General features: G+C 40.3%; 1 protein-coding gene and 1 long non-coding RNA gene across 2 annotated transcripts in view; one reads left to right on the top strand and one right to left on the bottom strand.

The window, feature by feature from the left end:
- Positions 1–1186: 1186 nt before the first annotated feature.
- LOC132883518 (uncharacterized) lies at positions 1187–6421 on the bottom strand. The gene is made up of 2 exons (XR_009654350.1): positions 2770–6421; positions 1187–1350 (listed from the first exon to the last, which is right to left on the bottom strand). It is a non-coding gene; the product is annotated as an uncharacterized LOC132883518 (long non-coding RNA).
- Positions 6422–15364: 8943 nt separating this feature from the next.
- The window catches only part of LOC132883514 (uncharacterized), a 74671-nt gene continuing 63319 nt past the window's right edge, over positions 15365–26716 (top strand). Inside the window, exon 1 of the mRNA XM_060917227.1 lies at positions 15365–15754. Coding sequence (XP_060773210.1) covers positions 15382–15754 — 373 coding nt within the window. The 5' untranslated portion in view covers positions 15365–15381. The remainder of the gene's footprint in view (positions 15755–26716) is intronic.

The following is a 26716-nucleotide window of genomic DNA, read 5'->3' as shown; positions in this document are numbered from 1 at the left end:
TCACATTTTTATCTTCAAGACCATAACATAGCACCACTTACAATCTTGACTTGGAATATTCGTGGGATTGGGTCTCAGGCAAAGAGGGTCAAAGTCCTAAACCATTTGGAAAAACTACAAGCTGACATATGCCTCCTACAAGAAACTCACCTCTCAGATTTAGATTACACCCGCATCAAATCGGCACAATTCAGTCACCTATATTCAGCACATTATAACTCAAAACAGAGGGGAGTTTGTATTTTGATTAATAAAAAATCTCATTTACTCATAATACCACTATCACAGACACAGAAGGACGTTTTATCATTATAAACATCTCAATTAACAGTGCCCCTATTACAATAGCCAATGTTTACGGACCCAACACAGATGATTCTGCTTTCTTTCAGAAGTTTTTTTCTTCACTCTCCAATCTCTCCGACTGTCCTATCATACTTGCGGGTGACTTCAATACAGTTTTAGACCCCACAATAGACAAATCGCAGAGGAAATTAAAACTGCCTGCGAAGTCTCAAATACACTCTGCATCTGATGTTGTTTTCACTGTTTCTCTGTTCTTACTGACCAAAGCATCAAACTATTTATAATCTTCTCATCTGTACAACATCCAAATACCAATAATTATCCATTTCTATAAAAATTCTATCAAATACCAGCTTTAATACTGCTGTCATAATGCACGCATCATTTGACCTGGACACTGTTGAATTAATTCACCTGATTCTTAGCTGATGAGACACAAATCTACAGAACTGAGGTGTGATTTTACCTTTAACAAGCATCAGGTACTACAGTGTTTAACATTAATACTGACAACTCAGTGGCCCCATCTTTATAACACACAACCTCCAAAATCATTCAAATAAAAGAAAGGAAATAACAAAACAGTGACATTTGTCATGGTTGTTGCAGAAGTTTGTGGTTGGTTCTCAGTGTTCTTCTCTCTGTCTCACGCACACAGTAAAAGGGAAGTGGTGATGGACGACCAGACAGCAAAAATCATCAACTTTACATTTGTTTTTCCCTGTGAAGTTCTGGAAGTACCTCTGAAGTGATTATTGTGCTCATTCTACACCAAGTGTTAATGTGTTTATTGAGAACCAGTCGAATCATTGAGTATTTTTTTTTGTCTAGAATCTCATTACACTTGTTTTAAAACATCACATATAAAAATGACACATCATTCAGTCCATAAAGTTTTTTATTCAATATTTACAAGCATGATATTTCTGGTTATAAATACAGAGTGAAGTGAAATTGGCGTGTTACCCACATGTAATGTAACGTTTAGCTGAGGATGGACGAACGTCAGGATCGAGACAGGAGTCCAGTCCAGTGTTGAACTTCCTACAACAGGATTGATACAATAATTACTGACAATAATTAATGACAGTCAAATCAGAAAAAATACCATATGTTTATTAAAAATACAAATTTAAAAGTAGATAATACACATCGTCACATGCTGTTTCACATAAAAACAGCAGCATGGTGGGTGGTATTGTCATTACCACTATTGCTTCACAGCAGGAAGGTTCTGGGTTTGAACCTCATGGCCGACAGGTGCCTTTCTGTGTGGAGTTTGCATGTTCTCCATGTATCTGTGTGGGTGTGTGCCGGTTTCCCCATGGTTTAAAGACATGCAGATTAGGTAAAAATACCCAGCCACTGGGCTTGCACAAGCTAGTGCATACTTAGTGCCGGTCCCAAGCCCAGAAAGACTGGGGGGAGTTGCATCTGGAACGGCATCCAGTGTAAAAAAAATCTACGCCAAAGCAAAGGGGTTGAAAATCAACTGGGGCCTTGCCCTGTCACAAACTGTGTGATCTATGTGACAAATTAAATTAAAAACAAAAATAAAACCAAAAAACCTTCTGTTTGCTCAGTGCTTTATGAACAAGTTCAAACGATCTCAGTTATTAACGATCTCAGTTATTAACGATTGATTTGATAAAGGATTCTCACATTGTTTAAATGAACTATACAGGAAAACCTCAGACATGCTTATTTTAATCTTTTCATCTCTGTGGTATGTTTTATCTGGGTCAGAGCTCTTATGGATTCTTTTTATTTCGAGGTCTTCATGACAACAGTTTAGTCCAGGAAATACAGTCGGCAGGATAAAAACAGACATTTAGGTGACACTTCACTGGTGGTCTTATTTTTCTCATCAGTGTTTGATCTAACACACACACACACACACACACACACCATAAAGTCCTGGAATAATCAGAATTCTTCCCAGTTTTCCATTCAAACACAGGAAACTCATAACTGTCCATTCATAATGGAGATGTGTATATCCATTATCTGTAGCCGCTTATCCTGTACAGGGTCACAGGCAAGCTGGAGCCTATCCCAGCTGACTACGGGCGAGAGGCAGGGTACACCCTGGACAAGTCACCAGGTCATCGCAGGGCTGACACAGAGACAAACAACCATTCACACTCACATTCACACCTACGGTCAATTTAGAGCCACCAATTAGCCTAACCTGCATGCCTTTGGACTGTGGGGGAAACCAGAGCAGACACAGGGAGAACATGCAAACCACACAAAAAGGCCCTCGTCGGCTGCTGGGCTCGAACCCAGGACCTTCTTGCTGTGAAGCAACAGTGCTAACCACTACACCACCATGCCTAACTCATAACCAGTGTATTTTAAATGCAAATGATTTCTCACAAGATTTTGTTTAAAGATGCAAATTGGAGTTTGATGCACAGCCTGATGTCTAGCTATCAGTCACAGAAAGCCCTGAACACTTACCTTCTTAAATCCACATTTACAGAATCCCTTCATTCCAGTATAAGTTTATCTGGACTTATTCTCAGCATCTGAAAATATCCATTAATTACACCTCAAAGTGACAACCAAAAACATCTCATCTCATCTCATTATCTCTAGCCGCTTTATCCTGTTCTACAGGGTCGCAGGCAAGCTGGAGCCTATCCCAGCTGACTACGGGCGAAAGGCGGGGTACACCCTGGACAAGTCGCCAGGTCATCACAGGGCTGACACATAGACACAGACAACCATTCACACCTACGGTCAATTTAGAGTCACCAGTTAACCTAACCTGCATGTCTTTGGGGAAACCGGAGCACCCGGAGGAAACCCACAGGGAGAACATGCAAACTCCACACAGAAAGGCCCTCGCCAGCCCCGGGGCTCGAACCCAGGACCTTCTTGCTGTGAGGCGACAGTGCTAACCACTACACCACCGTGCTGCCCAACCAAAAACATGTGAATTTGAATAAAATGGCAATGTTATTCCAGCTGTTGTGCAAAACTTAATATGGCTTCCGTTTTGGAGGAAAACCTTTCTGATACACAAAATTAATTTTTATATTTTTTAAAAGTAATACATTTGAAGTGATTTCTTTAAAGAAGATACGCAGAACCTTTATTTTTAAATAAATTTGAGTGGATAGTATCTCCATCCTTGACTCTTGTATGCTGCATAAATGGGAATTTAAAAAAATATATTTTTGAAAGTTAAAAATCGACCGCAAAGTTGCCATTCGAGCTGCCCCGCTGAGCCAGTCAGCCCTGAGTGCGTGACGTCACAGTGGTAACCGGTTTTAAGGCCAAGGCCTTTGACAGCTATAGACCAGTCATCTCATCTCATCTCATTATCTCTAGCCGCTTTATCCTTCTACAGGGTCGCAGGCAAGCTGGAGCCTATCCCAGCTGACTACGGGCGAAAGGCGGGGTACACCCTGGACAAGTCACCAGGTCATCACAGGGCTGACACATAGACACAGACAACCATTCACACTCACATCTACGGTCAATTTAGAGTCACCAGTTAACCTAACCTGCATGTCTTTGGGGGAAACCGGAGCACCCGGAGGAAACCCATGCGGACACGGGGAGAACATGCAAACTCCACACAGAAAGGCCCTCGCCAGCCCCGGGGCTCGAACCCAGGACCTTCTTGTTGTGAGGCGACAGCGCTAACCACTACACCACCGTGCCGCCCTAGACCAGTCATATAAATAAAAATTTATGGTGAAAGTAAGTGTAGGACTTTGAGCGGGTTGGCGGAGCACAGAAGTACGGCAGGCCAGAACTGAGTTTCAAAAAAACTCTTTATTTTCAGCTTTTTCACTCTTCACACACAAACACAGGTTAACTGACATCATGTGCAGTGATTCTGCCACTTACCTTCCCTGACTCCGCCCTCTGGTCACAGACCAACGCTTGACCACGCCCCTGCTGCCACATACCCCCACCGCCCGACTCAGGCTGTGGAGCCGTCCGGCCTGCAGCCGACTCCCCCCCTGACGGGAGAGGAAGTCCGCCACGACCATCTGCAGCCCCGGCCTGTGGCTCACCTTGAAGTTAAAGGGCTGGAGTGCCAGATACCAACGGGTGAGCCGCACATTAATAATAATAATAATAATAATAAATAATAATAATAACTTAGTTTTGTATAGCGCCTTTCAAGGTACCCAAGGTCGCTTTACAGGAGGAAATGGGGAGGGGGGGGGGGTCAGTTAGAGACCAAAGGCCTCAGTAAACATGTGTTTTTGAAAGACATCAGTGTGGGGGCATGGCGTATGTGGAGTGGTAGACTGTTCCAGAGAGTGGGGGCAGCTACACAGAAGGCTCTGTCCCCTATGGTCCGCAGCCTGGTACGGGGGATGGAGAGCTGGTCCTTGGCAGAGGACCGCAGGGACCTAGACTGGGAGTGGGGGTGGAGAAGGTCAGAGAGGTACTGTGGGGCAAGTGCATGGAGGGATTTGTAGGTGAGGAGCAGAATTTTGTATGAGATACGTGATTTGACTGGGAGCCATGGTTCTGCATATATGCTTTAAATTGATGAATTATTTCTTCAATGTTTAAGACCATTTTGACCTTTTTGGCCTTCCATAACACACCCATCAGCTCCCCCTCCCCCAACACATGCCGACTCTCTTCCAGCACTGAATTCTTCACAAACTGAAGTGAAGGACAGACAGCAGGAAAAATGGTGGACTGAAAAACCCAAATTATGGCTGAAAATGAAACTGTGGTGAATATTTTCCCAGGAAAAACTATTCTCTGGACTCTTCTTTTCCTGTTTTGCTGTAAGTCTCAGTCTTTTCTTCACAACAGTAGGAACTCTCTGTAAATAAACAGTCTGAGGAAGTAAGTTAGTCATGAAGAAGGTGAAAATGGATATTTAATAAACCTAGCACCCCTTAGCTCTGTAACACAAGCTTGATTCTAAGATTCATATCCTTGGTGTGTTGAATATATTTTCTTGAACTTGAGTAAGGCACCAAACTCCTCACTGCTCCTCAGGGTAAGCTGTAAGTCTCTCTGGATAGGAACATCTGCTAAAGGTCTAATGTACTGGAACTGCATGTGAACTGTGATACTCCAGTGATGGTGTGGAATCATTCCACTGAAAAACAGCTTTCATGCTATTTTACAGGACTGCAGTGTGCTTTTTTCTGTTAGGAAAGAGGACAAAATGATTTTTTCTCCCTTGTCACTGGGCTGATTCTCTCCAAAACTCTCCACAGCTTAATATACCCTAAATTAATCTCTTACAGTCTATTGCACATTTAGCTTGTATTTATTTCCATGGTAACCTGAATGCAGTTTACCTTTAAAAATGATTTTAGGAACACAATTACCTTCAGGAATACTGCTGTACCTCAACTAATCATTTAAAGTTACATAATAAAGGTACAATAGCCTCACCCTACATTAGATTCTCAGAATATTTACAATAAAATTTGAATGAAGAAAAATTATGACTGAATAAACTCCTTTTTAAAATTTCTGAATCATAAACAATGCAAAGCAATTTACATTTTCGTGCGTATAAAACAAAAGTCAAAAATTGCTACAGAGGATTAATGTGGTAAATAGAATGTATTGCAGTTTCACAATATCTTTAAATTAATTTAGAAACTCTAAGAGAATTGGCTGAATAAGCCATTGATATATAATATAACCCCATGCTATCCAGTCCTTGGGGGAAAAAAAAAAATCTCCCAGCCTTACTTGCCCAGTTGGCAAGCAGCACCCAAAACATACCTGCCCAAAACACAATTCCACTTGCCCAGAGCTTTATTTTATTTTGGAGAGGACCGAATGCAGTTGATTTTTAAATTTTTTGTAATATTTATTTATTTTTTATACAGGCGAGATATTTTTTATTTCCTTTTTAAAATTTCTGAATCATAAACAATGCAAAGCAATTTACATTTTTTATCTCGCCTCACAGCAAGAAGGTCCGGGTTCGAGCCCCGGGGCCGGCGAGGGCCTTTCTGTGCGGAGTTTGCATGTTCTCCCCGTGTCCACGTGGGTTTCCTCCGGGTGCTCCGGTTTCTCCCACAGTCCAAAGACATGCAGGTTAGGTTAACTGGTGACTCTAAATTGACCGTAGGTGTGAATGTGAGTGTGAATGGTTGTCTGTGTCTATGTGTCAGCCCTGTGATGACCTGGCGACTTGTCCAGGGTGTACCCCGCCTTTCGCCCGTAGTCAGCTGGGATAGGCTCCAGCTTGCCTGTGACCCTTTAGAACAGGATAAAGCAGCTAGAGATAATGAGATGAGATTTTTTTATACAGTACCAGTCAAAAGTTTGGAAACGCCTTCAAATTTGATGTTTTTTCTTTATTTTAATTAACTAAAAGACACTTCGTGTCTTAAAGTAATGACTGACTTATTTCTCTTTACTTAGTTGAGTGGTTCTTGACATATGGATTACTACAGTTGTCGAACAGGGCTATTTACTGTATTTTTATTATTTACTCTTTACTGGTTGATGGTGTCAAATGCATTAAGAAGGCAAGAAACTCCATTTTTGACAGACACACCTGTTAATTGAGAAGCATTCCAGGCGACGACCTCATGAAGCTGGTTCAGATAATGCCAAGAGTGTGCAAAGCTGTTCTCAAGGTAAATAGTGACGACTTTGAAGAATCTAAAAGATGAAACGTTTTTTTAACACTTTGTTTACCATAAAATTCCATATGTTATTTCATAGTTTTGATGAGTTCATTATTGTTCTACAATGTAGGAAAAAAAATTAAAAACATCGAATTTGAAGGTGTTTCCGAACTTTTGACTGGTACTGTAGGTGAAGCAGCACAATTATGAATCCACAAAACCATAACACCAATATATGCGCACACATTCAGAAAGAAAGTTGTTGTTCTTGTAGCAGAGGAATAAATAATTTAGGGTATATTAAGCTGTGGAGAGTTTTGAATGAGTATAATAATAATAATAATAATAATAATACTGGAGCTTTTGTTTCTGTTATCAAAGGAATCCAGTCCTGTGCAAAATGTCACCATGGAGCTAGTGTGTAGAAATGAACCTACAGTTCGAGAGAGTTCTACACAAACACACAACTTTACAACAGCTGCACACATGTGAAATGGAAATAAATCGACTCAGGCAGGAAAAACTATTTTGGATAAAATTGTTATTGTCTGTTACACACTGATCAACCTGTGTGACTCAGCTGTGCCTTTCAATCGAGAATTAATGAAATGGGAACTGAACATTAACTGTTTATTGAAATTATTATTACAAGGGTGATTATAGTTACTATATGACTACAGCCACACCTGGAATGTGCTGATTCTGTTAGTGTTTGTAATTATTGTACCATCCACTATTAGATAAAATTAAAATAAAATCCTACAATATTGTTTGAAAGTCTAATGCAAGACATTGTTATTTTACAAATAACACTTCAGATATTGTTTTAACAATAATAAGCATCACTGTGTAAATGACAGAGTGCAGATAGCTGTGTAACTACATGCCGTTGGGGTTGATGAGACATGGAGGGGTGGGGATACCATCGAGCCCACAGTTTAGGTCAGAGCCCTTCGAGAGTAAATGCTTTGGCTTTTGCAACAATCTGTTCCCAAAAGCTGATGTTGGGAAAAAGTCTTTACACAAAGAAGGTTTTCTTGCTATTGTAGCTTTTTTTTTTTTTTTTAAACTGTTCTTCCGTGTCGGGACTTTTCGGGAAAAAGAAGGTATATTCCAACATGTAGCTAATGCTCATGCTAGGCCACAAATCTGCACCGTCACTCCAGTTGTTTTGAGGAATTTTGTACGGCTCATAACCGCTAATAAACTCTAATTTCCGTGTATATCTATCCAGTGCTTTTTTCTGACTAAGATTGTCCAAGTAATCCGGCAGTAGAGCCTTTTTAGCTGTAGTTTTCTTCGGACAACAGCAACAGACGCCGGACATCTCCGCTTGGCTTCAGTATGTGAACTGCCAATCAGCACGTCCCGTATGTGTTTACGATTTTTATGTCACGATTTATAACCAATAGGAGACACCCTTTGTCATCTGTTCACCAATCACAGACTCCCGTGCCACAATGGCTGTATGTTGATCAATATTTAGAAAATAAAAATATCATTATGAAGTATATGAAACCATCAAAAGCAATAAAAAAATCATATTTTATATTATTTATATATATATATATATATATATATATATATATATATATATATATATATATACACACACACATACATACACACATACACATACAGTACCAGTCAAAAGTTTGGAAACACCTTCAAATTTGATGTTTTTATTTTTTCCTACATTGTAGAACAATACTGAACTCATCAATACTATGAAATAACATATGGAATTATATGGTAAACAAAAAGTGTTTTAAAAAAAACCAAAAACACATTTCATCTTTTAGATTCTTCAAAGTCGTCACTATTTACCTTGAGAACAGCTTTGCACACTCTTGGCATTATCTGAACCAGCTTCATGAGGTCGTCGCCTGGAATGCTTCTCAATTAACAGGTGTGTCTGTCAAAAATGGAATTTCTTGCCGCCTTAATGCATTTGACACCATCAACCAGTAAAGAGTAAATAATAAAAATACAGTAAATAGCCCTGTTCAACAACTGTAGTAATCCATATTATGTCAAGAATCACTCAACTAAGTAAAGAGAAATAACAGTCAGTCATTACTTTAAGACACGAAGTGTCTTTTAGTTAATTAAAATAAAGAAAAAACATAGAATTTGAAGGTGTTTCCAAACCTTTGACTGGTACTGTATAACACGCACACACACACACACACACACACACGAGGGTAAGTCAAAAAGTTAAGACAAATTGGAAAAAAATCTTTATTTCTAAAAATAACAAACCTATTTCTCTACATATCCTCCATTTAAGTCTAAACACTTCTGCAAGCGGTGTTTCCATCGGAGAATTCCTTCTTTGTAGAATTCTGGGCGATGTCTTTCACACCTTTTGAAATTATAACATCTGTCTTCGAACTTTTTGACTTGGCCTCGTATATACTGGTTAGAGGTAAGGAACGTTATTCAGTGATATCGTTTATTAACGTGATATAAAAGTTCCAAAATTGAGACCTGCCTGTTTCAACCGCGCTGCTGGCACACGATGTCCTTGACCCTCGTCGCCCTTAGCCAATAATTATGTCATTATGTGGACCCCTCTGAGCCTCTTTTCCAGTACACTCGAACGTGCATACTTCAACAAATTACAACCAAAACCAAGGAAATTTGAATGGCTTCCTCAAAATATTTTTTGTACTTTTATATATTGTCGTGTTGATGCATTTCCCGTGAAACGAGACGAGCTACTTTAGACTGGTTCCCTGCTCTCTTGGCGCAGAGTGAGCATACAGTCAGTCAATGTCTCTGATGCTCGGTAGGATTAATTTTATACGGGAAAATACATTTTTTCCAGTCCAGGAAAATAAAATTTTTGATAGATACAAGTGAACTTTGTTTTGAGGAAGAGTCAGATGTCACGATCGGTGATTCAGTTTGCTGAATATTATTATTATTAAGTTAATAATAAATAACATAATAATTCAGTATGTTCTTCCTCTCAGTATTTTTATTGCAAACTCCAGTGCTCGTTTGCTTCCAGTGAATTTTCAGTCAAAATTAATTCAGTTCAGTCTGAAGGAAAGGAGTGAAAATGCAGACTAAGTAGCGTTCTGAGGAAGCTAAAGATCAGGCAAGAGAATTTCATAACTGAGGAATAAAGGTGTAAAATTATATCTTAAAAGGTTGGGCATCCCAGTCAGATCAGTGTTGAGGAAGTGGAAGCTGCATCACACCACACAAGCACGAACTAGACAAGGCTTTCCCTCAAAACTCAGAAACAACACAGAGACGAGTGAGAGAAGCCACAATGAGGCCAACAGTCACTCTGAAGGAGTTACAGAGTCCAGTGGCTAAGAGTGGAGTGAAGGTGCACCACACAACCATTTCAGGAGCTCTGTGTAACTGAGGATTGTATGGGACGCGTGGCTACAAAAAAATCACTGCACAAGATCAACCCAGTGAAAGTGTGGTTCTTGTTTTTTTTTTTGGTGTGATGAGACCAAGATCTAGATACTGTATTTCATAGCGCGACACAATCCCTACAGCGAAATCTGGTGGTGGCAGCATCATGCTCAAGGGACACTTTTGATCTACTGAACCTGAGCTTCTTTTCAAAATTAAAGAAAGAATGGCTATTAAAAGAGAACAGTCTGCTTAAAAACAAACAAAATAAAACAACAACAAAAAACCCACCTAAAGCTTGGGTTAAACTTCTTTCAGCAGGATAACCGTCCCAAACACAAGACCAAAGCAACGCAGGAGTGGTTCAAAACAAAAAGATGAATTTTCTCCAGTGGCAAAGTCAACGTCCAGATCTGAATCAGTGAGAATCTCTGGGGTGGGTTTCCCGAAAGCCTCTTAAGGCCAAGAGTGTCTTTAATTACCTCCTGAGATCCATCTCAAAGCTAACGTGGTTTTCCTGAACATCGTATCCCAAGTAGTCCTTTAGTTTCCTCTGAATTTACGAGAGACCCGGACCACTCTTTCAAAATAAAGAGCGACGCGCTCACAGCCAAATACACAGAATTCGCAGGCGCCTCCGAGGGAATCTCCATCAACAGGGGAGACTGGTGTTGAATCTGCTGATGTTAAATTATTCTTCTTGTACATTAATATTTAACTCAATGTACTTGTAAAGAAATATCCACAAAACATGATGAATATATTTCGATATGTTATGGATATCGTAGTGTCACACTATCACCACATTTTCATCAAATTTAACTCCATTAGGTGAGTGATTCTCTCATTTAGTGTCACAAATGAGAAATTTCTGAACCTCTAATGCCGCTTTTCCACTACCAACGCGGCTGAGTTAGGCTGAGTCGAGCTGAGTGGGGCTGTTGGAGTTGCATTTCGACTACAACCGCGCTGAACCGTGCTGGCTGGAAGTGGGTGGACACATTGGGTGGAGTTAGCAAAAGTGGGTGGACGTCACATGATGTCGTTAGGCGGCGCAAACAGTGACATCAGTGATCTTTTAAGCGGTAGTCTCACGACCCGGATAGTAAACAATAAACATGGAGGACATGGAGTCGTTAGTGTTGCTGGTCTTGGTGCTGTGGCTTGTTGTCACCGACAACGCCAACAGATACTGGCAAGAGCGTATAGATGAGGCGAGGCGCATAAGGCTTCAGAAATTCTCGTAATTCGTAATTCTTCCGGGTTTACGGTGTTTACAGATCCCAGCGTGCTCGCGGGGCGTGTGTGGGCATGTGAGGACACTCCTCCTCACCAATCAGTGCACAGGGGAGTGTCTGCTCACGCCCCCAGCCTCACTCAGCTCGGTTTGGCTCGCTTCAGCCCCACTCCAAAACCGTGCGAGTTTTGGGTGCTGGGTAGGGCTGAAGCGAGCTGAGTCGTGCTGCTCTGAGGTAGTCGAAACGCAAGCCGTGTCGGGCTGAAGTGAGCTGAAAAAGGGTAGTGGAAAAGGGCCATAACGTTCTGTGCGTGCACGAGAGTGTGTGTGTTAAGTTTTGAATATGCCTCACGAATATCTGGGAAATTCTGCCTCCAATAGTTACTGAAGCATGCAAAACACACACATTATATATATATATATATATATGGAGGTCAATTCTGCCTCCTTAGTATAGTGTATAGTGTGAGAACAGGAATCGTATAGTGTGAGAACAGGAATCGTAAGCTGCGTGCTGTTTACCCCTGCGATTCACTTCTACAGTGTGAGCAGCAGCTGAATACCGCGATTGAAAAAATCGCACAGTGTATGCCCAGCTTTACAGCTGTTACTGCAGCAAAGGGGTGTTCGACCACATACTAGTCTGAAGGGGGTGAATACTTCTGCAAGCAGCATTTTTCACTTTTTAATTTTATTAAAGATCTATTGACAAATAATGAATTTTTACTTTAAAATGTACTTGAAGCATGTACTGTTTGTAATAAAAATACTGGCTGGAGCAGTGTGTGTGTGTGTGTGTGTGTGTGTGTTGTTTATAATCCAGACAAATCCCATGACATTTCAGGGGTTTGAATACTTTTGCAAAGTACTGTATGTAGTGTAGCTGTATTGTAACATATCTAGTAATAGATGCACTACTGCAGTATATGATATATTTGCAGAATAGATCAGATTTCCAGCAGTGTAATATTGTCACATTTCTGAGTTAAAAACAGCATCATCTGAAATGACAAATCTGAACCACAGTAAAGTTTTAATGGACTGTATGTGATCATATCTGGGAGTGTAACGCTGACTCTGAATCTGTGATGCAGGTTTACTGTGTGCAGCTGGAGATGAGACGGTCACACTGCAGGAAGTGGAAGGAACCACTATAACTCTCCATACTGGGATAACTGGAATTCAGAGTGATGCTCAGATTCTGTGGTTTTATGGACCTGAGAAAGCAGAGGAAAAGATATTGAACAGTCAGCCGTCTAATGGAAAAACTGTGACAGAAATCAGTGAGAGATTTAAAGAGCGACTGCAGCTGGACAGAATCAGTGGAGCTTTAACCATCAGGAACATCAGCAGAAACCTTTCTGGAGTTTATTTATTACACGTTCTTACTCCACGTCTCTCATCCAGGACTTTCAGTGTCCGTGTTTATGGTGAGTAAAAGAGTTTCATGTCTCCTTCCTGTCCATGTTCAGACTCCTCACTTCATCAACACGATAAAGGCAAATCACAACTAAGTCTCGTCACACTGCATCAGGAACATCATTTACACATGGATCTGCCATTAATTTATTTTTTTTTTAAAACACACAGATGCAGTTTGTGAGGACAAACATTCATCATGGGCAAACGTTGAATAGTCATCATTTGTGCCAAATCTGGAAATGTATAGACTAGTGGTCAAATAATGAAAAACACCTGAGAAAAGAGAGCAGAGATAAAACAGTCTGAAACTATCCACTGATTCTAACTAAATTATCTTCGGTCATGGTTTTAAACATAACCACTCACTGCTCACAGTGACAAACTGCATGGCTTTGTTTTAATTTCAAGAGAGAAAAAGAGGTTGTTGAGGGAACGTGTAATGTATCGTCAGACCCAGAATGTAAGCGCTTAAACTCAGTTACCCCATTTCCACTCTCACACACAACCGCAACTTTCCCGTTATTATGCTGGAATGGTGTCGTGTGTGAATGGGAGCAAAACGGCAAAGTCGAAACGTTAATCTACCCTCTGGGGACCTCGTAAAATTTAGAGAAATCTTTTGTTACAGCTGTAGCGGGAATCGGAACCATCAGATTTACATGTGACGGTGGTGACGTTGCTGTTGGAGATGTAAATGATGTCGTGATATTGTGACGGCACTCAGACTGCCTCACTGTAAACCAACCAGCAGCGACTCAAAACAACCAGCAAACATCAGCAGATACAGTGGGAGTGGCGTATCCACGGGGGATACGTTCCAAGATCTAAAACAGGAAACGAAAACTGTGGATAGGAGAGAATCATTGTTGTGTGTACATACCTATAATAAAGTTTTATTTTTTTATAAACTGCACTCAATATAACATCAACTACAGTAACTAATAACAAAAATTATGAAAATATATTGTAATAAAGGTTGTGATTTTTTTTCTCTCTCTCTTGATTCTGACATTTCTGCTTTTTATATATATATATATATATATATCACATCACATTATCTCTAGCCGCTTTATCCTTCTACAGGGTCGCAGGCAAGCTGGAGCCTATCCCAGCTGACTACGGGCGAAAGGCGGGGTACACCCTGGACAAGTCGCCAGGTCATCACAGGGCTGACACATAGACACAGACAACCATTCACACTCACATTCACACCTACGGTCAATTTAGAGTCACCAGTTAACCTAACCTGCATGTCTTTGGACTGTGGGGGAAACCGGAGCACCCGGAGGAAACCCACGCGGACACGGGGAGAACATGCAAACTCCGCACAGAAAGGCCCTCGCCGGCCCCGGGGCTCGAACCCAGGACCTTCTTGCTGTGAGGCGACAGCGCTAACCACTACACCACCGTGCCGCCCATATATATATATATATATAAAAAATGTATAAGAGCAAAAAACTTTTATTTACACAGGATAGTCAAAGTAACAACAAACACCGGGCATAAAACACAACAGTAGAAGTGAGGAACACAATGAGCATCGGGATAGAAAATAAAAACAAACAAGACAGACTAACAGAAGGCGGCGTTTAAATAAAGGGAGTAATGAGTGAAAGTGAAAGCAGGTGTTCCTGGTTATGCGGGAACTGGAGTTCGAGGGCTCAGGCTTGTATGATTGAGTGAGTCAGCAGATACAGCAGCCCCAGTGTATCAGCAAAAATATTATAAATCGACTTTGCTTGAACAAAACAAATGTTCAGAAACAGGAAGAGACTCAGAGACATGATGCAGCTCGACTTGTGCCGTGTTGTTAATTAGCCAGTGTTTCAGTTTTGGCTTTTCACAACAATGGACTCGCCGCTTTGTCAGTGATTCATCACATCTGGTCTCGAATGGTTTGTGCCAAAGTCCTTCCATAGCATTCTGTTAAATACAGTCAGGTGGGAATCCCTGATATCCATTACGGAAGACTGAGTGGGAATGAAAATTTATCATCTATTCCGTGTTGTTTTCACCCATACAGTAATGGATTTTGTATGTGAAAGGAGATAGCGTGCCCTTATGAAGGGCATTCCAGTATTTTCAGTCAGAAGTGAAAGAACGGGTTCATAAACATGCAGGCAAACTAATCACAGGGAAATCCATATTCCAAAACAATAACACATGCCAGGGTCAGAAAACTGGAATAAGGGGAAGTGGGATAAAGCTAGAACAAGGCTCAGAATTACATGAGGAGGAAGAGAAACAACAGGGTATAAATAACTTATAACTAATTAAAGTAAGACACAGAACAGGTGAACACATTAGAGGAACAAACCAATGAGATGTCAGAGCCGGAGACCAAAACAAACGACATGGAAAACGTAAGAAGATAAAGCAGCACATGCAGCGCTGTGTGACGGACTGAAGGAGGAGTTTATGACCGAATGACTGTCTACAGCTGTTTCATGGATGTTCGACATTAACAGTAACTCACACCACCCTGTCACTCAGTGTTTTACTGTAAATCTGTGTTTCTGTTTCTCAGCTCCAGTATCAGCTCCAGTAATCAGAAATCAAAGAGGAAAGCGAAGCGTGTCTTCTACAGAGCCGTGTTTCCTCCTGTGCTCTGTGGAGAATGGAGAAGATGTGAAGTTATCCTGGTACAGAGAGAATGAGAGAATCTCCATCACCAATAACACAGATCTCAGTGTTCCCCTCAATCTCACACTTCAGATACAACACCCAGAGAATAACAGGAACTCTTATATCTGTGTGTCTGCAAACCCTGCCATCAATAAAACAACTTCTCTCAACATCGCACAGCTCTGTTATTATAACTCAGGTACGTCAGAGTCTCAAAACCATCACTCTGAACAGAACAGAATCATGAATATTCATGTAGGACTGAGACAGAGGTGACTGAAGATTAAGATGTAAAATAAATTCATTATTGATGGTCTGTGAGTCTGGTTGGTGAAAGAAATTCACTAGTTTAAATGTTTCAGTGTGAAAGTCTCAGTGAGCTTTGCTCCATGAACACATTCAGTGGAGTTAATAATACCGTAAAAAATACACGCAATGGAATATTAATCAATTGCAGCATCATGTTACAGGTTTCTCATGGATTTGAGGCAAAAATCAAAATATTATGGGATTAGTTCGAGTCTTATGTAGCGCTGAGTGATCTGATCTAATCTCATTATTGTGATCAGTTATCCCACAGTACATTTTTCTGAGACATTGTGAGTTTTATGATCCTCAAACTAAAGATATTATGGTACTGAAATATTGTGATGCATATCACGATACCAGAGGCTCCAACTTGAGAAATTGCAAAGAGGGAGATTCTCCCTCTCTGCGAGTAGCTCGGAGGGAGACAAGTTTGAGCGCCGTAGGTGCGAAGGCGAGTTTCATTTTTTATTTATATATTTATTTATTTATATATATATATATATATATATATATATATATATATATATATATATATTCCAAAAAAGTTAGTACAAATTGAAAATAAAAACGGAATGCAATGATGTGGAAGTTTCAAAATTCCATATTTTATTCAGAATAGAACATAGATGACATATCAAATGTTTGAACTGAGAAAATGTATCATTTAAAGAGAAAAATTAGGTGATTTTAAATTTCATGACAACACATCTCAAAAAAGTTGGGACAAGGCCATGTTTACCACTGTGAGACATCCCCTTTTCTCTTTACAACAGTCTGTAAACGTCTGGGGACTGAGGAGACAAGTTGCTCAAGTTTAGGGATAGGAATGTTAACCCATTCTTGTCTAATGTAGGATTCTAGTTGCTCAACTGTCTTAGGTCTTTTTTGTCGTATCTTCCGTTTTATGATGCGCCAAATGTTTTCTATGGGTGAAAGATCTGGACTGCAGGCTGGCCAGTTCAGTACCCGGACCCTTCTTCTACACAGCCATGATGCTGTAATTGATGCAGTATGTGGTTTGGCATTGTCATGTTGGAAAATGCAAGGTTTTCCCTGAAAGAGACGTCGTCTGGATGGGAGCATATGTTGCTCTAGAACCTGGATATACCTTTCAGCATTGATGGTGTCTTTCCAGATGTGTAAGCTGCCCATGCCACACACACACTAATGCAACCCCATACCATTAGAGATGCAGGTTTCTGAACTGAGCGCTGAGAACAACTTGGGTCGTCCTTCTCCTCTTTAGTCTGAATGACACGGCGTCCCTGATTTCCATAAAGAACTTCAAATTTTGATTCATCTGACCACAGAACAGTTTTCCACTTTGCCACAGTCCATTTTAAATGAGCCTTGGCCCAGAGAAGACGTCTGTGCTTCTGGATCATGTTTAGATACGGCTTCTTCTTTGAACTATAGAGTTTTAGTTGGCAACGGCGGATGGCACAGTGAATTGTGTTCACAGATAATGTTCTCTGGAAATATTCCTGAGCCCATTTTGTGATTTCCAATACAGAAGCATGCCTGTATGTGATGCAGTGCCGTCTAAGGGCCCGAAGATCACGGGCACCTGGTATGGTTTTCCGGCCTTGACCCTCACGCACAGAGATTCTTCCAGATTCTCTGAATCTTTTGATGATATTATGCACTGTAGATGATGATATGTTCAAACTCTTTGCAATTTTACACACTGTCAAACTCCTTTCTGATATTGCTCCACTATTTGTCGGCGCAGAATTAGGGGGATTGGTGATCCTCTTCCCATCTTTACTTCTGAGAGCCGCTGCCACTCCAAGATGCTCTTTTTATACCCAGTCATGTTAATGACCTATTGCCAATTGACCTAATGAGTTGCAATTTGGTCCTCCAGCTGTTCCTTTTTTGTACCTTTAACTTTTCCAGCCTCTTATTGCCCCTGTCCCAACTTTTTTGAGATGTGTTGCTGTCATGAAATTTCAAAATGTCTCACTTTCGAAATTTGATATGTTGTCTATGTTCTATTGTGAATACAATATCATTTTTTGAGATTTGTAAATTATTGCATTCCATTTTTATTTACAACTTGTACTTTGTCCCAAATTTTTTGGAATCGGGTTTGTGTATATACACACACACACACACACACACACACACACACATATATATATATATATAAAAATGATGCACCACATTTCGTATCAATTAATTCTTATTAATAGTAACGGATCTAGATAAATCCAGTGACTATAGACCAAACTTTAATATGCCTAAATTCAATGTTAATGTCAATAATGACTATTATAAATTGCCAATGGTAGACCCTCTGATAATAATGTTCTTCTAATAATATTCTGTTTCTAAGTCTAAGTTGGCAAAAGTCAGACAAGTTCGTTAGAATCTAACGTCTGGTCTGGTGATCTAATCTTGTCAGATACAGGGTCGTCTTGCTGCCATCCAAAATAGTCCGTCATTCGTCCCTGGCGACCATCGCGACAGGCGAGCCCAACTTTATCTTGGTGATTTTCTGATATTTTTTTCTTCGTAGTTTGGCTTTCGCCATTTCCACCAACGGAACTTCGTTTCATTCTCTCATTCAAAAGAACAAAGAGTTAAAGATGAGCAGGCGATAAATGCAGATGCAAAAAACCCCAAACAAAATGGTTGAGTGCCGCGGGTTTTCTCGTTCTCTCGTGCGTATCATTAATAGCGCCATCTGTATGCTTTATCGGTAACTGCTAAGACGTTGGGTGGCTCAAGTGTGTACCGCGCGGCGTCCCGAATTCCGCTCAATTCATATGCACGCTTGATCTGCGCACGCATGCCTCCGGCATTCACTCCAATCCCCCCGTTACGCCGATCGGTGTACCGACCGGGGAATCGGCATATGCCACGGGGTACGCACTTGAGTCCATCCATACAATATCAGACACACGAAAAGCGGAAAGTCAACTATAAATTTTCGTCAACATAAACGTATCAAGTTCAGGGCCATAGCCAGCATTTTAAAATCACCGAGGTCCGTGATGCGCAAAGCGTGTGCTGAAAAATGTTCGGCATATTTAAATGAGGGGGTGAATTATACGTCACACAAGAGATCTATTCCTGTAATTACTTTTAATGGTGTTTGAACTGAATATCATCAGTTTTGAAAAAAAATCATGTATGTGGCAAGAGTAAGAATAATTTAAGCTTCTTTTATGGTTTGATCTGGCCCAAGCAATGAGGACAAAAGATACCCTAACCATGCTGCCTATGGAACTAAGATACATTCACAATCTAGCATCCGTTACACCTACACAAAAAAAAAAAAGATTCTGGGGAAAAAAAAATCAGGATACACCACCATGTTTGAATAAAGAGTAGGGGTAACAGCTTCATGAAAGTGCACTGATTGTTACCATGAAAAAACGTGTCCTGCACTGCGTTCCTCTCCTGAGTCGCGCGCTCATTCGTTTTTGTGTTCTTGGTCTCAGAGCCGCACGCACGAAACGGACACAGACAGAATCAACGTTTAACATGATTAACAATGCACTTTTTACGGAGACGTTTTAATGTTATTCTTTATTTTTTTATCCAGTTGAATATTTAGCATACAAATTTATTTTCAGCTCTTAAAAATGACCAAGGTCTGTACCTCGGGGGCCTCATAGCTGGCTACGGCCATAATCAAATTCTATATTTTTTTAACTAATGATATGGCGGCATGGTGGTGTAGTGGTTAGCGCTGTCGCCTCACAGCAAGAAGGTCCGGGTTCGAGCCCCGTGGCTGGCGAGGGCCTTTCTGTGTGGAGTTTGCATGTTCTCCCCGTGTCCGCGTGGGTTTCCTCCGGGTGCTCCGGTTTCCCCCACAGTCCAAAGACATGCAGGTTAGGTTAACTGCTGACTCTAAATTGTAGGTGTGAATGTGAGTGTGAATGGTTGTCTGTGTCCAGGCTTTCGTCTAAACGGGGGAACAGGGGCGCTGCGCCCTCTTACTCTCGGCGTGCGCCCCCTTACCGACTCCGTGAAAACATCCCAGCAACACTACGTGACAATGTGTCTGATCATCAAATACATTATAATTGCTCCAAAAATATTCCAATCATAGTAGATACACCGCCAGACGGTGCAAAAACAATCCGAATAGGCGTTTTCCAGACTGAAGCGCCATGTTGTTTACTTGTCGCGGCTGCTCTCGCGAGATTTGACATGGGTTACTGACAAGGTCAGCTGACTTGTAGCACGAGATTTCTCGAGACTGAATGACCTTTCACCCACCAGCGCGGGAGCTTTTGACAGAAGTAGTTCGCGAGTTGTTTTTGTTGACACTTGGGCATTTAAAGATGTCATCCCGCGGCACGAAGCGGAAGAAAGCCAAAGACTGTCTGGGGCAGAAGAAGATTACTTCTTTCTTTTTCAATGTTGACAGACAATTTGTTACAATTTCCCTCTCAGATAGTCTCAGAATGTCCCATTGGAGCATTTTTCAAAGGCTTTGCACGGCGGGAGGGGGGGGACAACCAGCACCATCCCCCCCCCGCTTTGCTCCCCTCGCCATGGTGAGCGCCCTCATACTAAATTTTTCTAGAAAAAACCCTGGTGTCTATGTGTCAGCCCTGTGATGACCTGGCGACTTGTCCAGGGTGTACCCCGCCTTTCGCCCGTAGTCAGCTGGGATAGGCTCCAGCTTGCCTGCGACCCTGTAGAACAGGATAAAGCGGCTAGAGGTAATGAGATGAGAACTAATCATGTGTAGTAAGGGCGGGCGGGAGATTTTTATGTTGTCAGCGGGAAGTTGGGAGGATTTTCTAAATGTTCTTTAAAGCGGGAGATCTCCCGCCCATGGTGGGAGAGTTGGAGCCTCTGCGATACCTGAATACATGATGTGATGTTTTTGTCATCTCGCCCAGCCATATCGTCTTGTGTCTGTGTCATGTTGTGAAAATAATTTATATAATTGAATATATCATTATCTTCACAGAACAAACTGATCGTTCCCGTTCACTGCTTCCTGCCCTGATATCTGTTGGACTTCTGGGGTTATTAATCATAATATTAGCATTTGTGTGGATTTGGCTGAAAAATAAAAAGCAAAAAGGTAAGTAACGCATCTTTCTGTTCATGTGTTCAGTTTTTACATTTGATGTGTTTCATACAATTTAAATCACATTTGTGTCTTTAGTGTCTGAAACTGAGGAACTGACTTACACTGATGTGAAAATTTCAGCTCACAGTGCAGAGAGGGTTAAAGAGGTAAATATCTAAATAAAACTTCTGAAAATAATCATGATGTGGAATACTTTAGAGGATTTGGTTTAAAAAAAAAAAAAGTCACATTAGTTCCACAGGAGTGATGACGTCTCACCCTGATTCCGATACTGAAATATACTGTTGTGTCTCTGCAGGAAGAAAACTCGAGAATAACGCCTGTTGAAGCAGAGCCTGACTCAGTGGTGTATTCACATGTGAAGCGATCCATATAATTCATCACATCACAATATCCTTTTAATTATTTTACTGAGTTGTGCTGAGAAATCCTGCAGGGTTGGGGCATGTCTTCAGGCATCAGTGTTTAATATTAGTGTAATATTTGCATGCTGTCATTATATAATCATGACCAGCTGAAAACCAAGTGTCAGAAAGGCAAGCTCATCAGAAAATGTTTCAGGGTATTTACTGGAACACATCAGGGTTTTTAAATGAATCATCAGCTTCAGTTTCCCAGCTGCCTTTCAGTGTTTAAGCTTCTCGGGTTACAGCCGTATTGTCCAGATCAGATCAGATACAGAGCTCTGTGTTAGGGTGTGTGTGTGTTTTGTTTATTTGCTCATCAGTTTAACACACGTACTGTTAGTTCCTGAAAAACCTGATGGTCTGATCTTCTTCCTGGATCACTGATTGTTCTGGCTTTATGTTTGTAGCTCAAGCAAACAACTTTTATAACCAAAAGAGACCGAAGCTGCAGAGAGTTTGTATTATCAGTCAGAGAGAATGCAGTGTTTGCAGTTTCTCCTGCAGTAAAAATGGAAACATGTAAATTCCTGCTTTTGTGATTTTTTTCCCCTTTATGGCCTTTTAAAAGGTTTTGCTTCTGCCCAGTTTGGGATTGAATAATTAAATTAACCATACAGTTAGAAACCTGATGATGCTAAAGCAGTCAGGCTGTAAAGTTCTTCTCAGTAAATGACAATAAGTCCATTATTGCTTCTTTCACACACAGCAGGCGTGATCAGGCCCGAGGCTTGCTCATTGTAGCCCACAGAGATCTTTCCTTCTCTGTTTTTAATGGGCGTTGATCTTGAGTTAAATTATAAATGACGTCATTACACATGTAAACAATGTGAATAAGAACGTAACACTGCCCCCTGCTGTTCATTTCAAGTCCTGTGCAAAAGATGTAAACATTTCCTTATTTATAGACACCAATATTCTTTGCTGTTTGTTTGATGTTTTTGGTATTAAATGTGAGTAAAAAGAGAAAACACCACATTTCCAAAGTTTCACTTAAAAAAAAAACATTAAATGTTAGAGAAAAAAAATTAAATGTATAAGTGGCCAGTAATGGAGCACATTGCAGATAAACCCATAATGGAGGCTGTTCTGGTTTTGGAAACAGCAGCAGAGTGAGAACCACCGTGTCCAGAAGAACCATATGAAGTTCTCCAAGATGGGGGGCAGGGGGGGAACCAAACAAACAAACAAAAACCCTTACAGCTGATTTTTGTATAAAACTGTACAACAGTGAACCTGAGGCTTAAAGTCAGTTACAACAAAGTGATTTAGTTTAGTTGTGTTTAGTGTAAATGAGTTAATTTATTGGTCCATATGTCAAACCTTTTCATTAATTTTGAGGATTTTTGCACAGAACTGTACAAACTATCTCATCTCATTATCTCTAGCCGCTTTATCCTTCTACAGGGTCGCAGGCAAGCTGGAGCCTATCCCAGCTGACTACGGGCGAAAGGCGGGGTACACCCTGGACAAGTCGCCAGGTCATCACAGGGCTGACACATAGACACAGACAACCATTCACACTCACATTCACACCTACGGTCAATTTAGAGTCACCAGTTAACCTAACCTGCATGTCTTTGGACTGTGGGGGAAACCGGAGCACCCGGAGGAAACCCACGCGGACACGGGGAGAACATGCAAACTCCACACAGAAAGGCCCTCGCCGACCCCGGGGCTCGAACCCAGGACCTTCTTGCTGTGAGGCGACAGCGCTAACCACTACACCACCGTGCCGCCTTGTACAAACTATTATTGTAGTATTTCAGTATTGTAGTATTTTCAGTATTTATTAAATTTTTTATAATTTACTCGGTGGTTGTTCCCATCACAGTCATGTGTTTCCCCCAGTGTATAATTATCTGGAAATTGACATTGTTTGAAACACAAAATAATCTCAGTAAATAATAAACAATTCAGCCAGTAAAAGCAGACTTTGGCTCCATAAAACTCAGGCTCTCTGTCCTGTCTCTCTGTCACACACTAACTATCATCATCCACAGTGTCTTTACAAATCATGGAGGAATTTTACACTAAACAGTATTATTATTATTATTACTATTATTATTATTAAAGCCAAAATTATTTTCCCTTATCTATATTGATAAAACTGTAATGTAACATCATGTTAAAACTCAACCTCCACTTTAGCTTTATAATATTGATTATAATCCGGTATTACACATTTATATTACTATCAGTATTTTCCATTTCATCCCTGTGCACTTAAATAAAGCATTAAACATTTTACAGAAGGTGAATAATGTGATTTGCTCTGAGAAGAGAAAGTTGATAAACAGTTTCTCCTACCGTAAAGATCTCAGTAACTCCTCCAGGTCAGACGACGGTCCTTTTAAAAATCTCCATGTGAGGACACTGATGTTTAAATGGTCAACAATTAACATTGTTCTGTAGCAGAAAATCAGGTTCCAGGAATGTTTAAAGTGGTTTATCAGCATGACTTTAATTCTTTTGCTATACTGAGAGAACGCTGTAACCTTCACGAGCCACCGCCTGCGTTCTTTAAAATGGCGGACACGAAAGAAGCGAAGGGCTTTCAGTTCCCACCTCTACACAGGGCGGTGTGAATACCGTGACGAAGACGTGACGCTGACGCTTTCTAGCTCATTTACATGTTGGAGTCCAGATCCTTTCGACATTAACAATGGAGAATCAGAGTCTGACCTGTCTAGAAACTTCCAGCAGGAGAATTAGTTCTCTTTCTGAGGCCTGAGTTTAAAACCAGGAAAATGTTTCATCACATCAGACAAGAAAAAATCTGGACAAAAAAAACAATACAAATCAATTTAATGGACTTGTTTCAGTTCCTAATATTCTGAATCTAAAGCTGGAATTTCACATTAAAAAGTTCCACAGCTGTTTATTTTATTTAAAACAAACAAACTACATGCAGTGTGATGGAGAGCCGTGATCTCAGAACACATGAGGAAAAGGTCGCTGTCCTGCTGTTATTTCCTTAAATTTGCTTAGTGGATCACGTGATTCAGTATAAAACAATGGACGATTCACTTCTCCTTCCTCACATTTCATATCCTCATCATGAAGGGAGTTTTATATGATTTACACAGTCCCCTCAGAAAGTACTGAACAGCGAGGCCAATTCTTTTGTTTTTGCTTTCACTGAAGTAATTTGGATTTGATGTCAGAATATGAAGATGAGCCGAAAGATCAGAATTTCAGTTTTCATTTACTGATTTTTACATCTAGATGTGTTCAACAACTTAGAAACGTGTTTAATACCAAAAGGTGCCATGTTTGGTGGTTGTTTATTTTGAGGGGTTTCTCCCTTCAGTCTCTTTTTCAGGAGATGAAATGCTGGTCAGTTGGGTGAAAGCCTGGTGATGGACTTGTCCAGTCTAAAACTTTCCACTTATTTCCCCTGATGAAGCCCTGTGTTGTCTTGCAGTGTGTTTTGGGTCATTGATGAGTTCCATCATCAATAATGATTTGTGAGTTCATTCTAGAAGCTGCCATGCAAACCCAAGCCATGACTCTACCTCCACCATGCTTCACCCATGAGCTCCATGTTTTGGATCATGAGCAGATCCTTTCTTTCTCCACAGTTTAGGCTTTACATCACTTTGGTAGAGGTTCATCTTGAACCCAGCCACTGTGGTTGCACAAGTCAGTGCGTTCTTAGTGCTGGTCCCAAGCCCAGATAGATTGGGGAGGGTTGCATCAGGAAGGGCATCCGGTGTAAAAACCTATGCCAAATCAAATATGCAAATCATGATGATCCACTGTGGCGACCCTGAATGGGAGCATCCAAAATAAGAAGTAGAAGAAGATTGAGAATGTTTCTGTCGTCAACTGTTGTTGTTTTCTTTGGCCTGACCTGTTCGATATCTAGTTGTTATTACACCAGTGGTTTCTTTCTTTTTCAGGACATTCCAGATTGTTGTATTGGTGATGTCCAAAGCTTGTGTAATGGCTCCGATTGAGTTTCACTCTTTTCTCAGTCTCAGTACAGCTTGCTTTCCTCCCATAGACAGCTCTCTGGTCTTCATGTTGATTTATCCTTTTTAACAACAAATGCAGTCTTCACAGGTGAAACCCAGGGCTTAAACCAAAAGTATAAATTCAGAGCTGCAGTATTGATTGCATAAACAATCAGTCTAACAGGACACACCTGGGCAACAAAAAACAAACAAACAAACAAACAAAAAAGAAACAACAAAAAACCCCACAACCCAACTGTCACGCACATGTTCCAATATTTTTGATTACCTTGAGAATGGGCAGGTTCAAATCAAAGGTACCATGTTCTAAGTTGTTTAAAACATTGTTTTAATCCTGTTTAAGTTGTTTAAATCTTTAAACATTCTTTCAAAACATTGCTCTTTTATTGCCTTATATCCCAAAAAGATGTTTTTATCAGTTTACTGTCTTCCAAAAACTGCTTCCAAAAAGCAGTGAATACTTCTTTCTTCTCTTTTCTTTTCTGAGAATTATTTAAGCTCATTAATAACACAGTGCTATTTAATATTGGACTATGAACTCCTCAGAAGAGAGTAAAGAGAGATTGGTGGGGGAACGACTGTTTATAGCTGTAATAACATCAGTGACAACTTGCTTCAAGAAGATTAAATGTGACTATAAATGGATAAAATGTATGATGTTCTTGAATAAATAAAGATTTGTAATCATTGTTTTGCTGTGGTATAAGAGGAATAAAACATTTAGGGATGTGCTGTTAGAAAACTAATGAACTCCTGGGCAGTTACAGGAACGCCACTTTATCACACCATCATGCCACTCAGCATTTTACTGCAAAAATAACACTTAGTTGTTATTATTATTTATTACTTAATTAAATTGCAGTTGGTTAGCTGTTGATTTTTAATTTAGTTAGTTTTCATTCAGAAATTTGATATTCATATTCTTGTCCTGTGCCCACTCTATATTTTGGGTTATATTCACTTTTAAAAGGAGCTGTATATATTTCTGCATAGTCCAGAATTGAATTTAACTTAATGCTGAAATCTCCACTTCATATGAAAGAGCGAGTTAATGCTGTTTTGTGATCTGTAGTGTTCACTTCAGTGTGAGATTCATGTTCCAGAAACAGTGTGTATAAAAGAAAAAAAGGTGTGTGCACCATCAGTGGAATAATTTTTTTTTTTTGCTAAAATTATACTTATCCACTGATTACATTTTAAAAATTTTAATAAATGTCATATTCATAAAACTACAGTGAGCCAGTAAACAGCTACTGCATATATACATTATTTAATTAAAAATTAAATAGATTCAAATACAGAATTACACAATTTAAAAAGATTGAACTGAGGATTAATTTAGTTAAAGTAGAAATTTAACTTTAAAAGTTGAACCTACTGTATATCCACTGAGGTCCAGACGGCTA

This window comes from Neoarius graeffei, chromosome 3, assembly GCF_027579695.1.
Source record: "Neoarius graeffei isolate fNeoGra1 chromosome 3, fNeoGra1.pri, whole genome shotgun sequence".
NCBI classification, from domain to species: Eukaryota; Metazoa; Chordata; class Actinopteri; order Siluriformes; family Ariidae; genus Neoarius; species Neoarius graeffei.
The sequence above is the reverse complement of the archived record's forward strand: the minus strand, read 5'-3'. Positions and strand labels throughout refer to the sequence as shown.